Genomic DNA, 22,458 nt, shown 5'->3' with positions numbered 1-22,458 from the left:
TCTGTGGTACTAGTAGAATTACAATCTCGTGCTTACTGCGTTGACTCATCGTCTCACATTACAGTGGTTGGGTAAGTTGATACAATCGTAGGCGTGCGGTAGGAAACGGGTAGCCGGCGAACCCCATCCGCGCAAAGATATAGATCCATGATGTTTGACTACCGGGGAGATCCGGTGCCCAACAAAATCGTGCCGAACATGATGTATTGATCCAATTGGACAGGACATAGACGGCGTACAAATTTTCAAACTACTTGATCATATATAACGAAGTCATTTATTTATGCTTTTCAAGGTTTTCTTCCTGTCGAAGAAGAGAAGAAGAAGAAAGTATTCTTATGGCATCATTATAGTTGTTTTTTATTATATGAATCAAGCAAAAGAGTGAATAAGCACATACGACCACAGGGTGTGGAAAACAGGGCTTCCCGTCCGCTCAGCCGTACTTAAGCCACACGCCGGGAGGTTAGTAGTTGGGTGGGTGACCACCAGCGAATCCCTTCTGTTGTATGTTTTTGTTTCTATATTTTTGTTCTTTCCCGGTCCCCTCTCTTCCTCACTCACTGCGGTATGCGGGCCTTCTACAATGACCGAACCAGAAGCATTCGCCCCATATCAAACCTCAGAAACTCCAGATAACCATGACCGCAATCCTAAAAACTCTCGCATCCAGACTTGGTCAATGATCAGAAAACTTTAAATCCTGGTAACTAATATTTGTTTAACCTCTATCCTTTTGTGCGAATATCCATCGTGTCTTGTCTAATTTACATCGGGTGGTCTGGTTTTCAAGTCCACTGGTCATACTCATCAAGTATTGTCTCTACAATCTCGGTACTTCCGATACAATATCACTTATCGAGTTTTATGCTCAATTCAGGTCTAGCTACAGATATCTACCTATTTCGAAACATCAAATCCAAACAAAGCAAATCACGCAGAAGCAGAAACAAAAGAACTCCCCGCGGCAATCTTCTCGGCCAGAGTTCTCACGGGCTGGGACCCCAGGAATTCAAACGAGGAGACCTCCGCGCCCATTTCTCGATTCACCCAGCTCTGTACCTCGGCGGCCTTGAGTGAGTCCACTGCATATGATGTTAGTAAAGCAATACCAAGGCAAAGATTCTGGCTCGCCCGAACCCAACGCAAAAATGGCACCATTCGAAGGAAGACAGTTGAACTTACCACCCAGAGCCGAAAATGGCAACTCCAGATCAATATCATCCGGCGCCGCGGCCATCGCGCGAGCCAGATACTCCTGCAACGCCTGTTGAACCACGCGCACAGCCTCGTCCACAGACTCGGCCTTCTTCAGCAAGACGCTCGGCTTCCGGGCCACACCGGCCCCGCCATCGACGCCGTCCTGCGCGTCCGGGGCGGCAAGCCTGGCCCGGTGGTCGAACTTCCGGTCAAACTGCCACGGGGATGCGCTGGCGCCGTCTTCGCCGCGCGGCAGGATGTCCGTCATGCCGGCAATAACCTGGGCGGGGACCTCGGAGATGCCCTGCACGATGACGCGGAAGAGGGTCTGGATCTCGTGCTGCAAAACCTCCGTCCCCTCGAGATGGCGGTAGCGCTGGCGACGCTGTTCGGGCGATTCTTCGGCCAGGGCCTCGCCCACCCCGCTGGCGTCGGGGACGAGGCCGATGTTGATGCTGTGGCCGGGGAGCCCGTGCTGCTGGCGCCATCGCATCAGAGCGTCCATGTAGCCGTTGCCGGCGGAGTAGTTGGCTTGGCCCATGTTGCCGATCACGCTGGCCACAGAAGACAGAGTCACGAAGAAGTCCAGTCCGCCGTCGCCATTGCTGCGGTTCGGGTCCGAGAAGGCTTCGTGGAGGTTCCAGGTGCCCTGGATCTTGGGGGAAATGGACTGTTTCCAGTCGTCGAATTTCATCTGCTCGAACATGCCGTCCTTTTTGGCACAGTGTTAGTATTATGAGACAAAGTGGCTTCATAGATCAATTTTCGGTGTGTGGACCACTTACCTTCAGCACCGTTGCGCACTGCACAATACCCCGGATGCGCCAATTGTGCTCCTTTGCTTGGGCGAGAAGTCCCTGTACATCCTCGCGGCGGGCAGCGTCGCAGCGGACGACCTCAGTGCGCACGCCTTGCGCCTGCAGACCCTCCAGCGCCGCGGTTTGTGTCGGCTGGACGGCTCCAGAGCGACTGACAAAGACGATATGACGGGCGCCGCAATCAGCCAGGGTGGTCGCAAGCGACAATCCCAGCGTCCCCAGACCACCGATCAGGAGGTAAGTATTCTCCGCCCGCAGCGGAGCCGGCTCAGGGATGGCGGGCACAATGGGCACCTTCCCTGGCGCCTGAAGGTTGATGATGACCCGGGTGCCCAGATCACGCGCATGGGCCAAGGCATCGGTCAGCTGGGAGACTGGGAAGACCGGATAGGATTCAATCCTAGCCACAGCCCTGTCCTTCCCGCCCGCGAGAAGGTCCACGGCGCGGTGGAAACTGGCCTGCAGCTGGCGCGGCGCATCGCGGAGCAGACGAGACAGCCGCAGGGAGCTGACAGTGCATCCACGATCGGCTACGGACTGAGGGAGACAAGCCAGGTTCAATTCCCCGCTAAGATCGACCAGACGGCCGTTGAAAGACAGGCACTGCGCGGCGAGACGGGTTGCAACCCCTCCCATGCCGCAGACGCTGAGCTCTACCCCTTTGCCAGCTGTTAAGCGAGAGATCGTCGTCGGCAGATCCCGGTGGAGAGCGATGATGCGGTCCTTCTTCAAAGCTGGGTACCTCGAGCGCAATTCTGCGGCCGCGCTCTCTCCCTCGACGGCTGCATACACTTGCATTCCTGCCGCCAAGGCACAATCTATCGTCGCCCGGAGGGTCTGGCTGACGGAGCCCACCACCAAGACAGAGGATGCGGCGGGTGACCCAGAGCTACCGAGCAGACTGGTGTAAGCGGTAGCGTATGCCACAGGCATCGAGACAGATTGATGCGCGTGTTCCTGGCCGGGAGGTATGGTCCAAAGTGCGCTGGTGGGGAGACGCACTCGCGTAGCCATGCTACTCGACCATGCATCGCTAGGCACGATACAAAGTACGGGCTCCCCGGGTGCAAATGCCGAGCTGATGGATGCTCCGACCTGACGAATGACTCCGACGGCCTCGACAGCTCTGATGCCTGCCTCTGGCAAGAGAGTCTTCTTCTTCCCCACCGTTGGGAAGATAGTGACCTGGTGGAGTTGCACCTCCACATGGTCATCGCTCAGGGGGGTGTTTATCCTCTCATCCTCCACCCAGTGAGCGTCTTGGAGGTCTGGCGACTCAGTGCGAAGACGCATAGGTCTCCTGTCGTTCACGAGCTCCGCCGGCGTCGGTCGCGGGCCGTTGAGCAGAGCATCCATACTCTCATCGAGCGACGTGGCGGCGAGTGCTCGGGGGACGAACAATTGACCATCTTGCACATAGTACTCCCAATCGCGTGATCGGGAGCCAGATGGCTGCAAGGTGAGCTGCAGCACATGAGCAATACTTTGAGCCAGCGGGGCTGCCTCCTTATCGGAGTCGGCAACAAACAGTTGGGGCAGCGCAAGACCGGACCTTTCATTGCGCAAGGTCCGCAGCAGACCGGTGGTCGCCCCAGAGCTGGCGGATCTGAGAGCCTCGTCCGCGGGGCCCTGGGAAGACACCCAGAGGAGGCACTTGGCCTTCAGCAGCCCTCGGAATTGATCCATTTCGTCTTCAGTCCAATTCATGGTCCATGGCTGATCAAGCTCCAGCAACGAGATAACTATCTTGCCTTCCAGCTCCGATACCTTGTCGATGCTTACTGGCTCTATCCTGGCACCTGTACTCTCAAAAATGTCCTTTAGCTCGTGCGACAGAGCTGCAGCAGTTTCGGTAGGCCCGGCACGCAGGACATAAATCACCGGGCCCGGCTCAAGAGCAGAGCTTTCGCGACGGATGATCGAGCAGTGCGGTTGTTCAAGGGAGCCGCGCAGAGCCCAGTCTGGATGCGCCTCAACATGGCTGACGACCGCATCTTCCGTTGAGGTCCGAGCGATAATCCAGCTATCTGGTCCAGTCAGGGAGCCCAGGGAGCTGAGCAAAGTCTCGGACTCGTTGCCATCATCCTGACCTCTTGCGTAATCGGTCAATACCACATCGTAATCGTCTCCCACTAGGTCTGCGTCTAGCTCTTGCAGTGAGGACACAACTAAGCTCTGGCACCCGGGTAGTGCACTCTGGAGACTCTTGAGCTGCCCCTCCAACTCCTCAGGGTTGGGGTGGATCAACACAGCCGTGAGCTGCTGCAGACGTGGTCGCTGACTGTTCCCCGGTGCGAAGGACTGAAGAGCCTGAACGATCTCTTCGGTGTTGTCCTTCTCAGCCACAACTAGGGCTTTAGCATCACCGCGAGTATGGCAGAGCCTTTCGACCCAGCGGGGCAATCCCCCAGCACACTTGACGACCTCGTTAGGTCGATGGCAACCGGAATCCACATGTTCTGCCCAAGTGAGAGATGAGAATCGACTGCCTGCAACTTCCTCGCTGCCGGTGCCGGACGACGAGCGGCTCTGCATGGGGACCCGGCCAAGTCTCACTCCTTGCAGGACCACCCCGGGTTGCTGCCAAGATGGGTCCGATGCGATGGACTCCGACAAGGAGACGCCGTTCTCATAGCGTGTTTCCACATGGACTTCGAAGTGATCGCCGGGCTGCAAGGAGAAGCCCGTCGAGAGGTAGAGACGCTCCACCGCGATGGGGATATTGGCTTTGTGGTTGGTGAGCGCCTCCGAGCAGGACAGCACAGCGGCCTGGAACAGGGCATCAAGGGAGGTCGGGTGGACAAAGCACGGGGATTCGCACTCGTGGGGCATGGTACGTTGGGTGTCCGGGACCACCCCAGAAACATGCAGGCGAGGCGATTTAGGATCAAAGGAGACTCCAACCATCGAATGGAATGTCGGGCCCAGCGTGACTCCTCCAGTCTCGCCAAGCCACTTATAGACGTGCTCGATATCGGTCTTTTTGGCGACCTTCTGCGTCTGCCGCACTCCTTCCACCATACTCTGCCAGTCTGCGCGATAGGTCGTCTGCGTGTCATTCTTGTCACCGTCATCCGCGTACTGCAGGGCAAAAGAGCCCTTGGCGTGCTGGACCCACGAAGAGTTCTCCGGCAACGAGAAGATGCCGAATTCATACCACCCGGGCACTCCACGATGGGGGGCGACGTGCACCGTAGTTTCCAGCCCGCGTTCATCGGCAGGAATCACCACGCCCCGGAAGAACTCCAGGTCGTGGAACTCGATCCCTTCCAGCCACTTCTTGGAGTCGGCCAGCTGGCGGCCAGCCTCGGCCACCATAGCGACCATCCCCGCGGCCGGATAGACGATCGAGCCCGCCACCACATGGTCAGCTACCCAGGGCAAGTCGGACACGCGGATGAAGTTGCGCCAGCGGGGTTCCAACTCGTTCTGGTAGTCGAACGGCACCCCGAGAAGATCGTGCCGGGGCTCCGCGCGCTGTCGGAGGCGAGCGGACTCCAAAGGCTCGTGCCAGAAAGTCGATTGATGGTTCCACGCGTACGCCGGAAGTTCGAGGCTCACTCGCGGCGGCTCTGGTAGAAGGCTACGGTTGGCTGCGTCGATGTCAATCCCGTAGCCGATACTCCACAACAGACCGGCAGCTTGCAGGGCCACGCGCAGCGCATCTTCCTTGCGCCGCACCAATCCAGTGTAAGGCAACGAGGTCAGACCCTTGTTGGCCTCTTGCAGGGTTTGCATGAACGGACCCTTCAGGGCTTCATGAGGGCCAATTTCGAGGAACCCCCCCCACTTGACGGGGACCGCACGCCGACGGCCCTTGCCGGCCTCCGTCATGGTGGCCAGCTTGGTGGCGGCCGCCGCGAACTCCACGGGGCTCACCAGGTTGCGCACCCAGTAGGAGGCGTTCAGATCGTCGGCGCGGACCCGCTCCTTGGTGACGGAGGAGAACATGGCCACAGAGCCCTTGTATTGATCTACGGGCTGAACGGATTGGATGGCTTCTTCATACTGACTGGCCAGCTCTCGCATGTGCGGCGAGTGGTACGCGGTATCCACGCGCAGCTTACGGGCGAAATGGCCATCGGTCTGCAGTTGCTTCTCCAGCTGCTTGATTTCTTCGATGTTCCCCGAAAGCGTGACACTCGATGGACTGTTGACGCAGGCCACCACGACCGAGTCCGGAGGTAGTTTCCGGAGGTATTCCCGACCCTGGTCTGCAGATATGCCGGCAGCAAGCATCCCCCCGCGGCGGCGGCCATTTTCTGCAATCTGCTGCGAATACACGCCTCGGAAGTAGGTAATTCTGATGGCGTCCTCGTGGGTCAGATATCCAGCCGCATAAGCAGCTCCTAAAGGTGTGACACAATAGAGTTAGCCTTCCGTTGACTCGCTTGTTGAGTGGTTACAAATAATTCGCTTCCCACCGGGATCATCGCGCGATAATACATACCAACTTCACCGCTCGAGTGGCCAATTACAGCCTTGGGAGACACCTTCCAGCTCCGGAGAAGATCAATCAGAGCTACCTGCAAAGCGCAACAGATGGGCTGACTGCGATCGGGTCGATTGACGCGAGTGGCCGTCGCGTCGGCACGGATCTCCTCGAGCAGATCCCATGTACAGCCCATGGTCTGCAGCAGTTGCTGGCTGCGGTCCACGCTCGTTGCAAAGACCGGATGGGCGAGCAGCTCGACTCCCATGCGGGCCCACTGCGCGCCCTGGCCCGTGCAGACAAAGGCCAGTGACGTCTGGGTCTTGCGGCTGGCGCGAGGGAAGCTGGGCAGGCCGGCGCTCATTGTCTCCCGCAGCTCTTCCAGCGAATTTACCACCGCGTAACTGCGGAACGCAAGCTGGGAGCGCCGGGTGGCCATGGTGTGCGCGACATCCGGCAGGGCGAGACTCTCGGTTTTCTTACCCAGGACGTGGTCGTCGAGATACGTGGTCCATTTCTCGGCCGTGCGGTCCAGACCGGCCTTGTCATGGGTGGAAACCACCACAACCTGGGGCGTTCCCTTCGCAACAGTGGCAGACGCACGCTGCGCGGAGCCACTGCCCAAGTACTGGGCGGCGCTCTCCAAGATGGCATGCGCGTTGGCGCCCCCGAAGCCGAAGGAATTGATACTGGCGCGCTGCGGTCGGTGCGCCGGCCATGGGGTGGTCGAGTCGCTCAGACGCAGACCCCATTCGTCGGACCGGATCTTGGGGTTCAGCTGGGAGAAGCCGGCATTTGGGACGAGCATCGCCTTCTCCAAACACAGAATCACTTTGATCAAGCTGGCCACGCCGGCCGCACCCTCCGTGTGACCGACATTACTCTTGACGGACCCGACATAAACGGGCTCATTCCGCGGCTGCTGATCGCCAGGGCCGAAGAAAGACCCCAGGGCGGACAGCTCGGTAGGGTCCTACACCGTGCACCCGTTGTTAGCTCTGCAGTCGTTCCTTTTGCTCAATGCTCTCGGGTTGATTCATGTACGTACACCGATTGCTGTACCGGTTCCATGGGCTTCAAAATAGGTGACATCACTCGGGGACAGCCGAGCCTGGCGATAGGTGGCGCGGATCAGATCCGCCTGCGCTTCGGCATTTGGCATCGTGATACCAGGGGTACGACCGTCCTGGTTGGAGCCCGTGGCGCGCACGATGGCTCGGATTACATCGCCGTCGGCCTGTGCCTTGGATAGGGGCTTGAGCAGGACCGCGCCGAAGCCCTCTCCGCGGCCGTAGCCGTTGGCGCGGCTGTCGAAGGAGTGGCTGATCCCGTCGGCGCTGAGCATGTGCATGTAGGAGAGCCGCTGGGTGAAATTGGGATGCAAGATCAAGCTGGCTCCGGTGACCAGTGCCTGCCGGACAGTCACAACCGTTAGCTCTCCTCCCATCTACAGGGTAGAAAGTCAAAGAAGTCGTCATCTACATACCTGGCTGCATTCGCCTGCCCGCAAGGCCTGAGTAGCCAGATGCAATGCATTCAAGCTGGAGGAACACGCAGTGTCCAGCATAATACTCGGGCCGCGGAGGTCAAAGAACCAGGAGAGACGGTTGGCGAGCATGGTCCTCCCGTTGCCGGTAGCTGAGTTATGCGGCATGTCCATGATATCGCGCGTGGATAGCAACTCGTAGTCGTTGGTCATGCAGCCGCTGTAGACTCCAGTGGCACTCCCGGGTAGAGATTCCATCGGGACACCGCCTGAGATTATGATTCAGCCATGTCTCCGCCTATCCCTGGCGCTCTCTCTCTCTTTCTCTCCGAAGGGGGAAGTGGTGGAAAGCAATGACGTACCATTCTCAAACGCTTCATATGCCACTTCAAGCAGCAAGCGTTGCACTGGGTCCATGCCCGCAGCTTCTTTGGCAGTGATGGCGAAGAACGGAGCATCGAAGTAACCCGGATCCTCTTTCAAGAAAAACCCGCTGTCATGATTGATCTGCTCATCATTGTTAGCAGTCCGGGAGCCTTGCTGACTCAAAAGTCAGCAGGGCAGAAGACATACAGCGCCCGCGCGCTCGTGGCTGGGATGCTTCCACGCCGAGGCTTGATATCGGTTTGATGGGACACGGCCATGTTCTTTGCGGCCCAGGCGCAGCATGTCCCAGAATCCTTCAATGGAGGATGCTTCGCCTGCAAAGCGACAGCCCATACCAATAACAGCAATGGGCTCCGGGGCAGCCGGGGCCGTGGCGAAGGTTGAGCTTTCCGTCATTGTAGTTGGCAGTAACTGGGAGAAAGATCTTAAGTATTGATGGGTATGAAAAGTACAATTGTAATGGATTGATCAAAAAAAGCCTGTTGTTGAATATGGCTATCCAGAATCTATAGAGCGAGCGGCCTGCTTTTGTAACCATCAGCTAGTCCTGGTAGCTCCTGTTGTATTCATGCGGGATGGCGTGAGGCTGCCTCATCTCATCCCTTCGTCTTCTCTATGATGCCATTGAATTTCGAGAGGTGGGTTTGTGGAGGGCACAAGAACAGCCTGCTCCATGTGCCTTTGCAGCATGGAGTTACACAAGCCCCGAGATGCAGAAAGATCCCGAAAAGGCAGGGGAATACATTCTGATTTCGTCAGAAGAGGACAGTCGGTGTCGCCACCGAGGAGATCTGCAAGAGGACCCTGGCTGAGTGGAGGCGATAAGAAGCGGACAAAAGATGCGCCAGGGTCGAAAGGCTCCCAATTTCCTATCAACATCTCAACCACATCGCTAAGCATTTCTCGTTATTCATCGTCTGCTACATCCAATCTCCATGGCTACTCAACACGCTGTGATTGTTCGTGGACGTGGCCAGGTCGCCCTTGTCGATGACCTTCCCATACCGACCTTGCCTGACGACTACATCTTGGTGAAGACCCGCGCAGGTACGTATAATGTGTCCGAATGGAGCCGAGCTCCATTCTGTCCAATGTGATTCTGAAGCCGATGCAGTGGCTCTCAATCCAACCGACTGGAAACACGTCGACTTCGAGTCATGCAACGGAGCGGTCGTCGGCTGTGACTATGCCGGCATTGTCGAGGCCATTGGGTCTCAAGTGCGCAAATCGTGGAAGAAAGGCGACCGTATCGCCGGATTTGTTCACGGCTGCGACATCATGCGGCCCCACGGAGGTGCCTTTGCAGAGTATGTGATCGCCAAGGGGGACTTGCAATTCAAGGTGCCGGACTGGATGAGCCTTGAAGAGGCGGCTTGCTTAGGGGTCGGCATGACCACCATTGGACAGAACCTCTATCAGTCTATGCAGCTGGCTGAACCGGGCAAGGCGGAGGACGAGGAGGACGAGGGTGAAGGGGTCACTCAAATTCTGATCTACGGCGGGGCCACCGCAACGGGCTCCCTCGCGATCCAGTTCGCGAAGCTGTCCGGTCTTCGCGTCGTCACCACATGCTCGGAAGCCAACCGCGCCTGGATGCTGGAACTCGGCGCGGATGCGGTCTTCGACTATCATGATCCCCAGGTAGGGGATCGAATACGCGAGGAGACCGATGATGCCCTTGAGCTCGTCTTTGACACCATCTCCACGAATGCCTCGGCGGCGATATGTGCGGCCGCGATCTCGGCATCCGGCGGCTGCTACAATGCGCTGCTGGACGTGAGATGCCCACGGGCTGACGTGGATACGCAAGTCTCGATGGCCTACGATATGATCGGGGAACCTTACCAGATGGGCGGCAGGGAAGTGCCAGCCACGCCTGCAAACCTCCAATTTGGGTCCCAGTGGGCTGATACGGTGGAGAAGTTGTTACAGACCCGTCAAATTACCCCCCATCGACTAGAGGCGAGGTCGGGTGGTTTGGCCGGAATTCCCGCGGGATTGGACTTGCTCCGACAGGGCAAGGTGCGGGCCTCCAAGCTGGTCTATCGTGTTAATGAGACCCAGTAGAGGCGGGGAAGGAATTACTCAGAGAGATCCTGAAAGGGATATGTAATGTTGATCACTCTTCACAATGAAAGCCAAGAATTGATATGCCGATGTGGCGCCTCCAAGTGGGTCCTTTCACGACGATTGACTTTGCGATTTCCGTCTTAGGGTTTATTTGATCTCTGCCGGACTTGCAGTAGAGCCTATGGTTCCCCTAGAAAACAGCGGTCTTTCCCCTGTGAAACACAATGAGAACACACTCGGAATAGGGAGGTCCGAGGTGAGAGGTCGCTGGACACAAGATAAGGAGCATTCCTAAATGCCCCTTGCTTCAACTCGAGGAATGTGGCCGGGCAGACTTCGTCACACCTGAAACGAACCACACAGCACACCACGTATGGTTCCAAGCGGCCGGGTTATCATCGCATGCATGAAGGGCCACCCAACAAGGGATCAGCGACTCAAGCAGGCTATTCATGCAGCATCGCTGCAACATGACTGATGAGAATATTGACTGACCCGGTCGACGCGTACATCCTCTTGAGAACGGTCGCATCATCCCTACAATGCGCCACTGACACTAGGTTAAGAGTCAACGTCATATCAGCGAAGATTGATCCAAAATAAGAGGGAAGCCGTGTATTTTGGCGAGTGTAGATAAAGCGAAGCTTTCATAACCCTCTCGAGAAGTATATTCTTTTCTCACAAGACCTGCGCCCAACATAGCTGCAACAAAACCAACAAACGCAACACAATGAAGGTTCTTTGTCTTCATGGCTACGGAACGAACCCTGATGTTCTGCAGCATCAGCTCTCAGCACTGAGACGAGATGCTGACCCGAGCTGGGAATTCGTTTTCCTCTCTGGCGAGATTGAATGCTCGCCTGCGCCTGGTGAATTGGTTCTCTGCCGGGGTGCGAATCGGACTATTCACTGACAACCAGATTCTATTCTTCACTTCTAGGCATCGAAGGCACTTTCCCAGGACCATATTATTGCTGGACTCGCACATTCGACACCGAGTCGGTTGACGCAGCTCACGCCTTGATCGAAGAGGCAATCGAGGAGAACGGCCCCTTTGATGGAGTACTGGGGTTCAGTCAAGGCGCCGCGGTGATAGCCTCTTTCATGCTGGAACACGCCACCACCTACCCAGAGGAGCCCGGTCCGTTCCGGTTCGCAATCTTCTGCTCGCCCACGATTCCCTGCGCCGCCGACTCGGTGTACAATCAGGCTGTATATGGTTCGCTGTCGTCCGGAGACCAGCAACGTCTCCGCTCCGGCCAGGAGATCCAGCTTGCGCAGCTCCCCGAGCCAGCCCGGTCGGTGTCCGAGGCGATGCTGGAGGTTATTCACAGTACCCAGCCCATCACAGGCGACTCAGCCTCGTATTTCTTTGATAGGCCGCTCCATTTAGTGCCAAGTGCTTTGCATCCAAATGCACTGCAGACACGCCTCGCAATCCCCTCTCTCCACTTGCACGGGCGGAATGACCTCCCAGGGATGGGCAATTTCGCTGCTCTCGTGCGGTCATTCTGTGATCCGAGTAAAACTAAGATGCTTGAGCACTCGGCCGGTCATGACCTCCCGCGGTCAGGGATGGACGCAAAGAAGTTCTTGTCTGGCATGGAATGGGTCATTGCACAAAGCCAGTTGTCGAGTCTGTGAGCGCTAAGGTTCCCGAGTCATGTGAACATATCCGGTGTTTGATATCAGCTCTCAGGTAGACTTGACCTACAATTCATTTTCATATCCCTGTTTTAAGGCACTGGATTTGGTAACTTGCCATCTTTCATACTCACAACTCCCCTGGTTTTTAAAGCACACAAGCGCCTACAATTCATAAAAAACTGAATAGTAAACAGTTTATGCAGATTGGGAAAAAGTTCAAAAAAATTCTATCATGTTCTCCGGAGGGGTGTGAATACTACAACGGACTCATGGGAGAGGGGCCACGAAAATAGTCCATCTCATCCACGGCAGTTTGTCGGTCTCCCATAGTATTTTTATGTCAGATGGGAAATAACTGTTAACAATCAGATCTACAATGTATCTTGACCATACAACATGCAAGTCTGGCTGATTCTAGATGTAGCTTGTTGGAAAGGGAAATAAGACCTCCTGAAATTAGAGAATCATGTCCGGACTCAGCAGACTGCAAGATTTAGCAATCTATGACTGTGTAGTATAGTGTTCACGTACTGATTATTTTGTTAAGCAAGTTGGCAGATACATATATACTGTCCTTGCTGTATGAAAACAAGGTAATTGTCATAGCCAAGTCATCGTTTCGAAAACAACACCTCGGCAGGGTTATATATATATGTTCATTCATTGACTACTTCACTGTGAGTAGGGTTGATTTCAGGCTCTGTGAGCTACACTGGCATTAGTGGGTATGATGGTTCTGGTTTCGTTCACTGGTATTAGTCGTACTTCCTGCTTCTATCTCCTTACAATTGTAAGTAGCGATAATAAGCACTACAATGGCAGAATGTCCCATTGCCAACAACTCTACTAAGCTCACGCAAAGTAAATCTCACAGCAGCCTGTACTACCAAGTACCGGATCAGCAATTTCCGGCACAGCCCGTAGTCTCCTCTTCAGCTTGAATTCTGAACTTCAACCTCTGGTATGGCTCATTGATCGCCATGGTTCGAAGAATGATGACGCACTCAACAAGGGCGGTTTGTGCTACAGCACGCAAACCATAGTTTAGATACCGAGATGTAGAAGGCTCGAACAAGGAGGTGCTGACGATTCGTAGTAGCTTCGTAGCCTCTGCAAAACGAACGAACGAGGGGCATTGGAATGCTGGACGGCCGCCATGGCTCTTTTTAGATCCGAAGATCACTCGATCATTACAGTATGGATTACTATCACTCTAGCCAAATTGCATTCTAAAAGCGACGATCACGCGCGCTTACCACGCAAACATATCTTCGACAAGGCAGATTTGCCACGATGCCAATTTTGGGAAACGAGACTGGCGTCTGCGCATCATATAAATTTTGACTTTGTCTCGCTTTCCAACGCCCGCCGTATTTCAATCATCGACCCTTGAAACAATCGCAGACAGTATGGGATCCAACGATCTCGCACCAAGACTCCTGACTCAATTGGTAGATCAGCAAGCAAAAAGTCAACCCGACCGCTTGTATTGTGTTCACCCAACCTCTCAAGATGCCGAGTGTGAATGGCGCCCGATCACGTACCAGCACCTGTCGTATGCGGTGGACCGTGTAGCCTGGTGGATCGAGGAGAAGCTTCAAGGGAAAGAGAGACAGGTGCTTGCGTACATCGGGACAAATGATCTGCGATACTGTGCTTTTGCGCTCGCGTGCATGAAAACAGGCCATGTCGTAAGAAACCTTTGCACTGTTATCGTGTTCTTTGCGTGGTTGTCTTTTTCTTGTTTTCACGGCGCGATAGGATTCCCTGACTGACTGCGATACATGCCAGGGACTACTGCTTTCCACGCGTAACTCGCAGCCTGCTTTCCGCCATCTGATCTCAGAGACACGTTGTTCGGTGCTCGTGGATGGAAGTGAACGAGCTCAATTACAGAAGATCATCGATGAGGTTGATGACAATTGCTCAGATCTTGGACTTGAGCGATGGCAGATGGCACCATTCTGGGACATTTTCGCACCTTCTCCTGTCCCGGAATACCCTCACCAAGAAAGCTACGGTGATGTTGAAGACTATCCAACTCTGATAATCCATAGCTCAGGGACCACGGGGATGCCCAAACCCATCACTCTGACCCACGGGTATCTGGCAACCGTAGACCAGATGCAGACCCTGCCCGTGCCTCCAGGTCGGGAGTCTGCCATGGGCGCTCTGCGGAACAGGGGCAAGATGCGATTTTTTCACGGGCCTATGTTTCATATCATGGGGTGGTACTGTCTAGCTGAGTGCATCTTCTATGAAACTCCTTTCCTGATGGCCCCTGATCGACCTCTCACTCCCGAGCTGTTCTCCCGCATCATGTCCGCCCCGGTTCCGCCTCGATGGGGTCTATTCAGCCCATTTATCCTGCAAAATCTCTGGTCCTCTGAACAAGGGCGACTGGCCTTGCTACAACTGCAAGACGTGAACTATGGCGGGGCGTTTCTCGCCAGCGCGACCGGCGATGCCATCTCTACTCAGCTCCGGCTGCAGGCACTGATGGGCAGTAGCGAGACGTTGTACACGCCGACGCTTCTCTGCCAAGACCCCGCAGACTGGGACTTTTTTGAATGGAACCCATTTTTCGACCATCGCATGGAGGAAGCCGGGGAGGGTCTGTGGCAGCTGGTGCTCCCTCGCCCTCCGTCCCGCCGATATCACGGCGTCTTCCACAGCTTCCCGCATCTGACCGAGTATCGCACCGGCGATCTCTTCGAGCCTCACCCTTCCAAGCCCGATCTTTGGCGAGCCAAGGGGCGAGCAGACGATGTCATTGTTCTCAGCAACGGCGAGAAGCTGAATCCTGTAGATGCCGAGCGTCACTTGGAAATCCACCCTCTTGTCCATCGGGCGGCCATCTTCGGTCAGGAGCGCTTTCAGGTGGCCTTGCTAGTAGAGCCTGAGTGGGACAGCCTGCCGGAGTCCTGGACCCAGGAGTCGCTCCTAGATGACCTGGCACCCACTCTCCACGAAGCCAATGGCTTGTTGCCGGCTCATGGACAGGTCCACCGCACCCACGTTACACTTGCATTGCCCGATCGACCGTTTGCACTGACACCGAAGGGCACACTGCGCCGGCGAGAAACCAGCCAACGGTACCAGGATGTGATCGATGCTCTATATAACCCTGCACCAGAGCCTGGCAACGCCGTCGAGGATCCGAATGCGCTGCCAGACGCAAGTCATGAAGGGCTCCAGTTGTGGGTGCAACGCCTGGTGGCAAAGATATCAGGGGTCAGTGCGGTGGGTCTGAACACCGACATCGTCAACTTGGGCGTCGACTCCCTGCAGGTCGTTCGACTTTCCCAGGCACTACAGGAAACTTCCAATCAGATCCGACCGCCCCATCAACCAGCGTTCTCCTGGACCAGCGCCGCCGTTTATGACCATGCGACCGTGCGACGACTGGCGGAAGCCCTGTACAAACAAACAGGCCAGGGCTCTGGGGCAGATACCGCAAAGGGCCAGACACCCTCGCCTGCCAACTGGCCGCGTGAGCATATGCTGACCCGCGCGGTCTGGCAGCAGGCACAAGAGTTGCAGCTCCGTGGGAAGACCGTGCTGCTGACTGGATCCACAGGCGAGCTTGGCAGCTATCTTCTACATGAACTGCTACAGGATCCGACCGTCATGCGGATCTATTGCCTTAACCGCTCCGCGGATGCTCAAGCACGACAGTTGGTTCAATTCCAAGAGAAGAGGCTCGCAGACGGCTGGCTCCAGGAAACCTCCCGCGTACATTTCTGGCAGGCCGACCTGAGCCAAGAGAATCTCGGTCTGACATCGGACGCGTACCGCCACTTGCGCGAGCGGGTCGACGTGGCCGTGCATAATGCGTGGATGGTGAACTTCAATCTGCCCCTTTCGAGTTTCGAGACCCAGTTGGAGGGGACACGGCGCCTGCTGGCCTTGATTGAGGGCTCAACCCGCCAGGCGGCCTTTCATTTCGTTTCATCGATTTCCGCCGTCAGTAATTGTGGGTCGGATGCGGCGATCACCGCCAGCCATATCACCGAAACGCTGCATGACTCGTCCTTAGTCCTTCATCAAGGTTATGCGGAGTCGAAGTTTGCGGCCGAGGTTCTTTGTGACCTGTTCGCGCAGGAGCGCCCGAACACGATCGCCGTTCATCGAGTAGGTCAATTGGCAGGCCCTTCGCATGCGGAGGCGGGCATGTGGACGTCCCGCGACTGGTTTCCTGCCCTGATCAAGACCTCCCACACCATGGGAGAGCTGCCTGACAGCCTAGGATCCATTCCCGTGGATTGGGTTCCAATTGTGAGTTAGCTGTTGGGAAGATAGCTTAACCGGGAAGGACTGACATGATATCTAGGATATCGCTGCTCGAAGCATCTCCCAGATCATCCTCGCGCGATGCGACATCGACCCGCTGTGTTCGGCCCCTGCACGCCGTGCGGAGGTTTATCATATCGTCAACCCGCATACCAGCCCCTGGGACTCACTGGTACAGGTGGCGAGTCGTGCCTGCAATGCCAAGATCACCCCCCTCAGGGACTGGGTCCAGAGCCTGGAACGACGACTGTCAGACCCAAACATGGAGCAGACCACCTTGCAAGACTTGCCTGCGGCATCACTTATGGACTTCTTCGCCGCGCTAGCAAACTCTCAGGGCTGGGTACGGCCTCCTGCGGATACTAGCAATGCGCAGAAGTACAGTGCTGCCTTGCGCGGGCTGGGACCGGTAGATGCTCCCTTGATGGAAGTGTGGTTGCGACAGTGGAAGGGTTGGATACCAGCGCTGCATATCTAGAACTCGACCTTTTCGTTTTGCCTCTAGGAGAGTGAAAGTGCGTGAACACATGGGGGCCGCAGGAGTGGCTAGATCCGAGTAAAAACCAATTTCCAAGTAGTCAGCTACTGACATTCGTGACAAACAATGTTCGACCTGTTGCTTGTTGTATATCATGACTAAAATCTCTTTCCCGGAATCATACCCTCAATCTGACGGCGCCAGTATGCAGTAAAGTTTTTTGCAGGCCGAGGCCAACCATCTCTTCGACGTATTATATATTTACACAAAGAAAAGAAGTATGCACAGGATGCATAGCCACGAATGTCCTCCGATGTGGAGTCTCTTTAGATCCTATGTTGGCACCATATACAAGTTTTTTTTATTGCATTCAAACCAAGAACCCGGTTTGGAATAGATCATCAGGATCTAACCGCACCTGTCGCTCGCCTGTAATCCACGCTCTGCCCCGTATCGTCGGCAGCACCGCATCCACATCCCCGACTTTCTGCACCCCGCGTATGGTACCAACGAATTCAGTATCGATGATACTACGGAAGGTAACCTTTTCCCCAACTTGTACCTGTCCTCGTGCGTGGAGCACTGCCAGACGAGAGGAGCTTCCGGTCCCGCAGGGACTCCGATCCAGCCTCCCCGGCGTGACAATGACCGTATGCCTTACTGAAAGCCCACCATCCTGCTCAGCAAGCGGCTCACTGATAATCACATTATTGATGCCCCGGATAGCCGGGTTCTCCGGGTGCGTGGGCATACATTGCGCCAGCACCGCCGCCTTCAGCTGCTGACCCAACTCGACCAGCCGGTCTTTCTCAGCTGTCTGAACCGAAACATTCCCCAGATCCTTCGCCTGGGCGATCACGTACCACTGACCCCCGTATGCAATATCCACCCGGACACTTCCCACGCCCGGAATCGGGACCTCCATGTCGAGCGCGTACACAAACGCAGGCACGTTGTCGAACGAGACGGACTTGCACCGGCCCTCGGAGCACTCAGCTGTCGCCGTGACCAGGCCGGCCGCCGTGTCCAGCTTTACCTCAGTGGTGGGCTCTTGCATCGGGATCATCCCGGTCTCGAGCAGGACAGTGGTGGTGCAGATGGTGTTGGACCCGGACATGGGGACCCAGTCGCCCGGGGCCATGATCAGGAAGCCGGCGTCGGCGCGCGGGTCGCACGGCGGGAGGACGAGGTTGACGCTCATCTCGAGCCGACCCCGGGGCTCGTGGAGGATCAGCCGGCGCAGGTCGTCGTGCTCGGCCATGGAGCGCACGAGCTTGGCGTGCATCGTCGGCGCGGGGAGGTCGAGCACGCCGCCGACGATCACGTCGCCGACTTCGCCTTCGCAGTGGCAGCATACCAGGGAGATGTTGCGGCGGGATCGCATTCTTCTTTCTTTCGTCGGCGGTTGTGCTTGGATTGGTTGCTAAGACCAGGGCTATAGTTGAGGTAGGTATGGTAGAGATCGGTTGCTGGGCCCAATTTGAGATTGGGTATAGCAAACCTTTCTTATCAAAGAACATTGGCGGAACAACTAGCATATGTCTGGGATAGCAAGCTTTATGGCGATTTAATTAGGTTCTATGACATTTCTGAGGGGTTCCGGAAGCTCTTTCCTAACCTGTTTGCTGCGCAGGGCGCTTTTGCCACGGATCCGTAAGATCACCAATTCTGGACATTGATCAGTGCCAGGGCCAAAGGGCCAGTGGGCTTATCTTTCATGTGAACTGACAGTGCGATACGATAGGCAGGACCTGTGAATGTGCATTATCTGGCCAAATCATTCCATCGATGTTGCCACCCTGCTGCGAACCTGCGGTCTATACATACTATCCAGAAATCCTCACGATACTAAAATCACTATCACAAATTATACTTGCGAGAAGTGAGATGCACACAAGATCATGGTACTGATCCGAGGACCCATGAAAAGGCGGGGAAATTGGCGGGGATGAAAGCCCTGACTGAGATTGGCGTGGCAGCCCAATTTTGGCAAGTGGTTCCGGCTGCTTTTCAGCCTATCGGACTCTATACCAATAAAGAAGACAACTTCAGTTGTTGGCTATGTAAATACTTCAACCGTAAACCATTTTTCCTGGGGATATCCAACGCAAAGTTCAATCGTGCAATTCACGGTCATCCACCAGAATGCAACACGTAGGCATTATCGGCTCGGGTATCATCGGCCTTCTGTCGGCTCTGGCCCTCACCGATGCCGGCTACCAAGTGACCATCGTGGCCCGCGATCTACCGGGCGATGAGACTCAAGACTGGGCCAGTCCTTGGTGAGATTCTCTGTCCCACCAAAATTGGTCATTTCTTCTTACTGAGCTACCTGCTGAACTGCGACACAACAGGGCTGGCGTATCAATCTTCCCGCACCCCGACGCAGGCGGCGAATCCCTCCAGACCGAGAACTTCAAATACTTCTGGGCATTAGCACATCGCGATCCAACGAGCGGTGTTCAAGTAAGCCAGCCACTCAATTGGAGGGCAGATCCTACTCGTGCCATGAGCTCCCAACTAACCCGTCCCTTTATATTTCCAGGTCATAAAAGCAACGGAACACTACGACGACCGCGACGACGATTCCACCATCTGGTACAAGACGGTCGTACCGCGCTACCGTCTGATCCCAAAGGAAAAGCTGCCCGATGGAGTGAAGCTCGGATTCACATATACCTCCATGACGATCAACCCCGCATACCTCCTCCCATGGATCCAAAAGCAGCTGCAAGCTCGGGGGGTGACCTTCGTCCGGAAGACGCTGAGCGCGGTCGAAGAAGCTAAGAAGATCACCGGAGCGAAAGTCATTGTCCACGCCTCCGGGCTAGGTGCTTACACTCTCGCCGGCGACAAGAACGTGGAGGCCATCCGCGGACAGACCATGTTCGTCAAGACCGACTTTGTCGACCAGTTGATGATGCATCAGGGCTCGCACTACACCTACGTTATTCCGCGGATGTTCACAAATGGTGCGATCATCGGAGGCGTGAGCCAGCCTGGGAATCTAGATCGTAACGTGGATACAGATCTACGTGCGGATATCCTCCAGCGGGTGAATACGATGACGAATGGCGGTCTGTCGTCGGTTGATCTGGAGAAGGATGTCCAAAAGGATATTGTCGCCTTTCGGCCTGGGAGAAAAGGGGGTTATCGGCTGGAAGTCGAGGAGGATGTCGTACATGCCTACGGGTTTGCCGGGCTGGGTTATATCTTTAGTTACGGCGTGGCGTTGAAGGTCCGGGAGCTGGTTGACTCGATTGTGTGGCAGGATGAGGTTCCAAGGAGTCGTCTTTGATATGCTTTTGTGGGCATGCTGTACCGGCCTGACGAAAAGGGGAAGCATCCACGGTTGAAATGGCTACATGAAACACATTATGCATGATTCTCACGGGAAGGAGGAGCCATACAGAGCTATCAATAAGTCAGACGAGGCGTATCTAGGCTGAACATAGTTCTCGTGTTACAGAAGATAATTGGGCAAGTAAACGTAAAGCAGGGGAGCACTTGCCTATCAGGCTTCTGCCTAGATCTTGATAGATTTGCCACCAAATCTACTTTGCCTGCAATCAAGACTTGTCCTCTAGATAACTTCCAGGTGATACGCATCTCGATAAGAGACCGAGTTCGGGAACAAACATGTAACTGGTTATTCACGCCGCATGGGGATGATCTCCTAGCCCCACCCTCGGCGTGAATGTGCAATGAGGACATGAAGTACTCATCATACTCTGCTTCTCCGGAAGGAGTTTCCGTATTCTCTCCTTTATCTGCTTCCCCGCATCCCCATATCTCACAGATGGGCCACACTAAGCGCAATCAAGCAATAACCGGGGATGCGCCAGGTCTAGATAACTGGTGCATCCGTAAGGGTATTGGAATGCCACTTGTCCAGAATCCATGTCTATGTTTTCTACACCTCCTACCAACGTTATGTCTGCCATGAAGAAACAAGAAATCTCTGATCCTGACCGGAACAGCATTGCCCCTGTGCAATCACAGATTGATGAAGCATCCAGCGAGCCGATTCAAGATGATGCTGTATTCGGTGAGATCCGTGAAGGGGATACCAACTATCGGAATGTGAGGTCTTTGAGAATTTCTTCAAGAATCAACCCATCAAACTGACACAGCCTAGGTGAGCTGGCTGGGAACCACAGCTCTCATGATTAAAACTCAAATCGGTCTGGGAGTTCTTTCGATGCCTAAAGTCTTCGATATCCTTGGAATAGTGCCCGGAATAATCCTTCTTCTAACGATCGCCGGGATGACATCTTGGTCGAACTGGATGGTGGGTGTCTTCAAACTACGCCACCCCAGTGTTTATGGGATTGACGACGTGGGGAGAATGATGTTTGGACGCTTTGGCTATGAATTACTCGGTGCAGCATACACTTTGTGTGAGAGCTTACTTTTCAAGATGATTTTGACCCGGGCTCTAACCTCTTGCTAGACTGGATCTTTGTTGGTGGTTCGGCTCTGTTGAGCATCTCGATTTCCCTGAACGCACTCTCTGACCACGGGGCTTGCACTGCAGTCTTCGTGGCTGTCGCTGCCATTATTGGATTGATCTTCTCCAGCATCCAAACCCTTGGTCGTATCAGCTGGTTGGCCTGGGTAGGTGCTGCCTGCATCATTACTGCAGGTATGTTGAGCTGAGTCCTTCCAAATATTCATTTGAATCTAAATGATCGCCAGTCTTTATCCTCACGATCGCCGTTGGAATCCAAGGTCATGCTCCCATGACAGACGGTGTGATCCCAGCGCCAGATTACAAACTCTTTGGCAATCCGACCTTTGTCGAGGCCATGACTGCTCTCTCCACCATCTCCTTGACCTACGCGGGAACTCCGGCGTTCTTCAACATCGTCTCGGAGATGCGTGACCCGCGACACTTCACTCGAGCCCTAACCATCTGTCAAGTCACTGTCACGGTCATTTACATTGTAGTCGGAACAGTCGTGTACTACTACTGCGGATCGCATGTTGCATCACCCGCTCTGGGTTCTGCGGGGATCTTGATCAAGAAGATCAGCTACGGATTCGCTCTTCCGGGGCTGGCTGTCTCCGCCACTCTCATGCTTCATGTGAGTCTTCGCTGCCGATTCCAACATCTTGACTGATGCTCCAACATAACTAACATCCCACAAGTTACCCGCTAAACACATCTTTATCCGCATTCTTCGGGGCACCAGACACCTGACCGGCCAGACTCGGACCCACTGGATCGTGTGGCTCGGGTCCACCTTTACGGTGACCTCGGTCGCATATATCGTCGCAAGCAGCATCCCGGTCTTTAGCGATCTGGTATCACTTGTGGGGGCTCTTCTCGCCACGTCGTTATGCTTCCAACCGATGGGATGTATGTGGCTGTATGACAACTGGGGGCCGGGCCGGCAGAAGAAGTCTCTGCGGTGGTGCTTGATGGTTGCCTGGTGTATCTTTGTCATCCTGACCGGCTTCTTCTTGACGATAGGGGGAACATACAGCTCCATAGTGAGCATCATTTCGTCTTACGAGAAGACCGGGGGGTCCTCTGCCTGGTCTTGCGCCAATAATGATAACTAGGGAACCCTGGGTACTGTTGAATCTGTGCATTTATGTATATAAGCGGGCAACAGCAGGAAAGTGACTGTCTCTTGTACCT

At 55.1% G+C, this 22,458-nt stretch overlaps 7 protein-coding genes across 7 annotated transcripts; 5 read left to right on the top strand and 2 right to left on the bottom strand.

Annotated features, from left to right (window-relative positions):
* Positions 1-933: 933 nt before the first annotated feature.
* Positions 934-8,719, bottom strand: BO72DRAFT_419847 (polyketide synthase; the record flags this gene model as incomplete). The annotated part of the gene is made up of 9 exons (XM_040942679.1): positions 934-1,085; positions 1,186-1,912; positions 1,986-2,975; positions 3,021-6,367; positions 6,469-7,423; positions 7,499-7,861; positions 7,937-8,205; positions 8,299-8,443; positions 8,510-8,719. The coding sequence occupies 9 exons, from the start codon at positions 8,717-8,719 to the stop codon at positions 934-936; spliced, it is 7,158 nt and encodes a 2,385-aa protein (XP_040805986.1).
* A 483-nt stretch (positions 8,720-9,202) lies between these two features.
* BO72DRAFT_523862 (zinc-binding alcohol dehydrogenase family protein) lies at positions 9,203-10,390 on the top strand (the record flags this gene model as incomplete). Its single annotated transcript, XM_040949809.1, has 2 exons — positions 9,203-9,370; positions 9,438-10,390. The coding sequence occupies exons 1-2, from the start codon at positions 9,259-9,261 to the stop codon at positions 10,388-10,390; spliced, it is 1,065 nt and encodes a 354-aa protein (XP_040805985.1). The 5' UTR covers positions 9,203-9,258.
* A 586-nt stretch (positions 10,391-10,976) lies between these two features.
* On the top strand, positions 10,977-12,037 carry BO72DRAFT_523861 (uncharacterized protein; the record flags this gene model as incomplete). The annotated part of the gene is made up of 2 exons (XM_040949808.1): positions 10,977-11,262; positions 11,334-12,037. The coding sequence occupies exons 1-2, from the start codon at positions 11,124-11,126 to the stop codon at positions 12,035-12,037; spliced, it is 843 nt and encodes a 280-aa protein (XP_040805984.1). The 5' UTR covers positions 10,977-11,123.
* A 1,412-nt stretch (positions 12,038-13,449) lies between these two features.
* On the top strand, positions 13,450-16,836 carry BO72DRAFT_511439 (NRPS-like enzyme; the record flags this gene model as incomplete). Its single annotated transcript, XM_040949405.1, has 3 exons — positions 13,450-13,731; positions 13,832-16,318; positions 16,374-16,836. The coding sequence occupies 3 exons, from the start codon at positions 13,450-13,452 to the stop codon at positions 16,809-16,811; spliced, it is 3,207 nt and encodes a 1,068-aa protein (XP_040805983.1). The 3' UTR covers positions 16,812-16,836.
* A 345-nt stretch (positions 16,837-17,181) lies between these two features.
* BO72DRAFT_511432 (proline racemase family protein) lies at positions 17,182-18,195 on the bottom strand (the record flags this gene model as incomplete). Its single annotated transcript, XM_040949404.1, has 1 exon — positions 17,182-18,195. The coding sequence occupies one exon, from the start codon at positions 18,193-18,195 to the stop codon at positions 17,182-17,184; it is 1,014 nt and encodes a 337-aa protein (XP_040805982.1).
* A 761-nt stretch (positions 18,196-18,956) lies between these two features.
* BO72DRAFT_511430 (FAD-dependent oxidoreductase) lies at positions 18,957-20,173 on the top strand (the record flags this gene model as incomplete). The annotated part of the gene is made up of 3 exons (XM_040949403.1): positions 18,957-19,093; positions 19,166-19,277; positions 19,357-20,173. 3 exons carry the CDS (start codon positions 18,957-18,959, stop codon positions 20,107-20,109), a joined length of 1,002 nt encoding a protein of 333 aa, XP_040805981.1. The 3' UTR covers positions 20,110-20,173.
* Positions 20,174-20,744: 571 nt separating this feature from the next.
* On the top strand, positions 20,745-22,379 carry BO72DRAFT_491599 (amino acid transporter; the record flags this gene model as incomplete). Its single annotated transcript, XM_040948202.1, has 5 exons — positions 20,745-20,894; positions 20,950-21,211; positions 21,265-21,456; positions 21,510-21,898; positions 21,963-22,379. 5 exons carry the CDS (start codon positions 20,745-20,747, stop codon positions 22,377-22,379), a joined length of 1,410 nt encoding a protein of 469 aa, XP_040805980.1.
* Positions 22,380-22,458: the final 79 nt, after the last annotated feature.

The sequence above is a fragment of the Aspergillus fijiensis genome (assembly GCF_003184825.1).
Source record: "Aspergillus fijiensis CBS 313.89 unplaced genomic scaffold BO72scaffold_3, whole genome shotgun sequence".
NCBI classification, from domain to species: Eukaryota; Fungi; Ascomycota; class Eurotiomycetes; order Eurotiales; family Aspergillaceae; genus Aspergillus; species Aspergillus fijiensis.
The sequence above is the reverse complement of the archived record's forward strand: the minus strand, read 5'-3'. Positions and strand labels throughout refer to the sequence as shown.